A 5,000-nucleotide genomic window follows, 5' to 3' on the forward strand; every position below is an offset into this window, starting at 1 on the left:
TAAAAAAAAATTTGAATTTAGTCAGGCTAATGAAAGCAAAAATAATGCATCTAAATTTTCTCATACAAAGGCAGGGGTTAAGGAAATGCTAACACTTTTTTCATTCATCATCAGGTTATAAAGTGTGCCCTCAAACTAAGATTTTCTTTGAAGTACAGGGAGCTGAAAACACAAGAGACAGAGTATGCTGTCCTTCTACGTAAACATTAGCTGGCCGTGATATGCAAGAGTACTCTTTAAAACAGATTCTTTTCCTCCTGCCTACATTTCCTGGCTATCATAGCCACAGATTTTCATTGATACCTCAGCACTCCATCTTCAAGTACTGGTATATCCTTTTAATATTATATGTAAAAAAGTTACCATCATGGGTAACACAAACGAACACTTCACTTTTCTCACAGCTTCTAGTATGAGTGCAGTGTATCTAAGCGCAGTAAATTTGAAGTACTACAATGCCTGACACGCTGATAGTACACTGGATCTGCCTCAGAGAATATTTTTGACTACTTGAAGCCACAGAGTTTAGTGGAGTTTGGATTTGGACACAGATCCAGCTGTGCAACTGATTTGTTCTCAATGCAGCGCCGTGGAGTGGCTGGGAGCAACAGTGACTTTTCAGTGCCTGTACCAACCCAAACATCACAGTGGATGCATAACAATGCAGTCTTGCTAAAAATGAGAACAACAGCCCCCCCATGTTGACAATTATTTCAATTCACTGCATAAAAATAACACTTTTGTTCATTTAAGAGTAACAAATTGTTTACTTGTGTCTCTTGTAAGCAATTTGCGAAATTTCCTAAGTAGCTAGATTCAAGTTACATTTACTTCTTACTGTCAATGAACTTCAAATCTTTCAAAGTGGATTTCCTTTTAATATCTCTAAACCTATCACAAAAAAGATATTCTCTCTAGTTTCAGCCTCAAGGCAATGATTTGGACACTTATAGATGTACTTTGTTTAGCGTCACCTATGGTGTAGATTGGATAGATTTTGCAAAAGATAGCATTACTTCTAAAGAAACATACAATTTGACAAGATATTGCATTTTACCTTCATTTTATTGCCATATTTTTCATCACACTCATTGTTTTCCAACTGTCACTAAATTGTTCATTTTCTTAGCCTGCTACATTTGTAGACCTATTTACTGTTTATAAAGCAATATGCACTTACAGGTTTTGGAGATGGCTTGGGCTCCGAGGGTCGCATGTGCAAGTGGGTCATCATTGCTTGAAGACGTTCGCGTTCTTTAGAAAGCTGTTAAGAAAGAGTGGGATCAGAAGCATTTTAGAAATGACTGATACAGCTATTTCACTGCAGTGATACATCTTATCATTGAGCTTGTCTTGGTGTAATGATTCCTGCATATAAAAGTCTGTGTCAGTAGAAACTTATCTAGGAGGAAATGCAACTTTGGGCATAGAAAGAAAGAGGAAGGAAGGAAGGAAGGAAGGAAGGAAGGAAGGAAGGAAGGAAGGAAGGAAGGAAGGAAGGAAGGAAGGAAGGAAGGAAGGAAGGAAGGAAAAACAAAACAAAAAACAACAAAAACTTTTAGAGCCTTTCATATGTTAAAAGGTCAGAGAAAACAAATAGCACTTCATCTTTTTGTCAATAAGAGAACTGAGGTCACAGTTGCCTCGACAGTAACAAGTTACTAAGACCATAAATTAGAAGGCCCATAGTGTCTCTTTAAAGTCCTGTGGACACTGTTAGCAATGGACTAGTGCCAACAGCTGTGAAGGGGTGAAGGGTCCTCAAAGCACAGTGCCTGCCAGGATTGACTATGCACTTCATCCTTTCCCACTGAGGTCCAGTTAGTGCCCCCTGCAATCTGCCATCATCAATCTAATTCAATAGAGTGACAGAGCCCAGGCAGTGTGAAACACTGAACTCTGCCATCAAGTCGGCATCGACACTGCACTGGGTCTCATTACAACTGATGGACCCTACTTCACTAGCAGTCAGACAAAGAAAAAATGGCATAATTGGTCACACCGCAAGCTCAATCTTCACTTCAACTTGTTAGATTACAGCCTAGCCTTTGTAAATGGTAAACAGTTCCTACAAAGCCCCTACACTGCCTTTAAAAAACATCATGTTACTTGAACTTCTAATCCTATCTGATACCTTTTTCTGATCATGTATTATGTAAATATTTGTAGTTTCAGATTCAAACAAGGTACCAAATTAAATGTAAAAAATGAAACAGGAGGAAGAGCTTGAAATATGCAACTTGTTGATAAGAAAAGCAGAATATAAATGAGGAAAATGTATTTTACAATGTGAAAAGATTTTTTTTTTCTTTTTTTTTTTACAAATTAGCTTAGAAGAAGTAATGTTCAAAATTTTAGTCTAGTGATTTGGCTCTGGCTACCTACAGCATTATTTCAACATTATTTATAATAAGAATTAAAACTGGTGTTTATTACTCCCATTTTCCAAAGAGTTCTTGCTCTTACACCTGCAGACTGAGACTGCACAAAGGAAAACAACTCATAAGTAATTTTAAGAGAGGGAAATATCTTTAGTATTGCAGGTTTTAATTTGATCAGTGGATCTTAAATTAAAGAACTCTTGAGGCAAGGGGTGGTAAGGTTTCTTCTTCATATTATGTATAGCTTCATACTATGTGTGTGACATTTTAGTGACATAGTATTTGCCCTGACATAAATTCCAAACTAACCTAACAAACAAATTAAGCTAACAGTATTGTGTAAATAACATAAAAGAAATAGCAGCTTTACCTGCATTTTAAAAACATTCACTTTAAGGGAAATGACAACAAATTACATGATTGTATGCTCCTCTCATTGTTTTGGATTTCCAGCGTTAAAGTAAAAAAGACCCAAAAAAACCTTGGCTGAAGGAAGAATAAGTATTCTTACGTGAAAGAGAACTGTGAGACAATACTCCGAAAAGGTGAGAAAGGTGAGAGTTGTTAACCTTCTTTCTCTACATATGGCAAGAAACAGGGACAAAAACCTTAGTACATTTTCTGCATCCCTTGAACTCCTCTGAGCAGTCCCAAAATGGGCATGGGACTGCTGAGACATGCTCCCCCATGACTGCTGTGTGGGCAGGAGGAGACAGCGTGATGCAAGGGTCCTGCATGGTGACCGCTGAGGCTTGTGCCCAACCTCGGCAGCTTGGTAAGTGTAGCCACAATACCGGGAGACCCCGGGGGTACTCATCACTCCCTGCATAAGCAGAAGGGAGCATTCACATACACGCAGTGACCTCTAATGGTTAGAGCACGCACAGGGCACCGCAGGCCTGCGGTCTGAGGCATGGCACTCCCTGGGGACTCCCTGAGTGAGTCTGACATTCCACCTTCTTGCTTGCAGAAAAATGCCCCCTATCAGGCTGGGAGTCATTTTGGGTGGAGATATGCTCTGCTACTCTTTTATCCCACAGAACAGCACAGACAAGCACTGGGTTAGAAGGGGAAGGAGGAAGACGGGTCCTGACCCAGCATTTTAAAAAGTGAAGATGGCTTGGATCCAGTCTTTGCTCCAGGGACTGTGTTTTTCATTCGTGATGAATAGCACTAGAGTCTTAGTTCAAGCAAAACACTGTAGACAATCTTGATGTTAGATAATTATTGCATAATTTATAATGTGAAAAATCTTTAAGTAAAAACCCCTCACTTCATGAATATAAACCAATTTAATGTAAGAAACATATGTCTTTAAGCTAGAGTCACTAAGGCAAGTGTTTTCAATTTCGTTTAGGTCAAAAGTAAATAAGTAATAGGATAATGCATCTATATAACAAACCTGTATTTCTAACTGCTGAACCACTTGCATTTGCACCCGACACTGAGCAGTGCTTCTGTCATCCAAAGCATGTTCATTGTTAAGGTGCCTAGAGAAAGAAGTAAGACAGTGTTAAGATGAGGAAAATATCTTTATGAGTCCGTTTTTCTCTCCTGCACATTCAGCTTCCATTACTTCCAATGGGAGTTGTACAGAAAAAACCTAGTCAGAGCATGCCATACAGACAACAGTACAAAATAACAAAACTGGTTATTTCATTTAATTCTACAAAACTTTCCAGTGAGGAACTGTCAGATACCCAATTTCTATCTCCCAGGTCACATATGCCATCTAAGGGCCGATGTAACCAGTTATGAATATTTGTTAGAATGACTGAAGTTATTTCCACTCCCTGTTGCTGATGCAGATGAAGACAATCACCTTACAAATGAGCCTCCAAAAGATATAATTGCTTTTAGGCTGCTTGAACTACTGAGAATTAATGTAGACTTTGTTAAGATTTCTCTATCTGCTTTTCCTTCTTTAATCATTTAGCAACAAGAGAAGATCCACCACCCCTCCCCAAAAACAGAGCTGTAGGGGAACAGCCAAATTTCAATGCAGTTTCTAGAAGTATACTGAGGATGATGGAAGTGATTACCCCCTCACAGTATGAAGAAAAGTGTGTGAGGTAAAGGCAGGGGAAGGACCACCAGATCCAAGTGGCTATGCCCCAGGCATTTCAACTGAGAATAAATTTACGAAGATCAATTAATAATGCTTTTTTGAAGGACAATGAGTTCATTTTCTTCTCTGTCTCTTCCAGGATGAAAGAAGTCCCTTTTGGAGCTTTAACAGTGGGCTTTCTGCTCCACAGAGAAGAAAACATAAGGATGAAGAAATGGGAGCAAAGGAGTTCCGCCTCTGAATGCGGATTTACTGGCTATTTCCACTGTAGGCATGAGGGGTAAGCTTTGCAAGGACTACAGTCACAGATGGTCTCAGAGTTACAAGAACTAAGTTATCTACACCATGGAGGAAATTTGTCTTCTCCTTTTTCTTTTCTAGCAAAATTAATCAAAGAAATATGCAGCCATTTGACTGTTATTCTATGGGGCAAATGTATTTGTCAGAAATAGTGGAAAAATAGAGTGATTGTATCACTCCTACTAACACTTGTGTCTTTTAAATCGTGACTTTGCAGGTTTAGGACCCTATGATAGAGTTTTCAGGTGAGC

At 38.9% G+C, this 5,000-nt stretch overlaps 1 protein-coding gene across 1 annotated transcript in view; it reads right to left on the bottom strand.

The window, feature by feature from the left end:
* FOXP2 (forkhead box P2) overlaps positions 1-5,000 on the bottom strand; it is a 403,711-nt gene that overhangs the window by 39,639 nt on the left and 359,072 nt on the right. Inside the window, 2 exon segments of the mRNA XM_058420110.1 lie at positions 1,181-1,264; positions 3,784-3,871. Coding sequence (XP_058276093.1) covers positions 1,181-1,264; positions 3,784-3,871 — 172 coding nt within the window.

This window comes from Hirundo rustica, chromosome 4 (assembly GCF_015227805.2).
Source record: "Hirundo rustica isolate bHirRus1 chromosome 4, bHirRus1.pri.v3, whole genome shotgun sequence".
Lineage (NCBI taxonomy): Eukaryota > Metazoa > Chordata > Aves > Passeriformes > Hirundinidae > Hirundo > Hirundo rustica.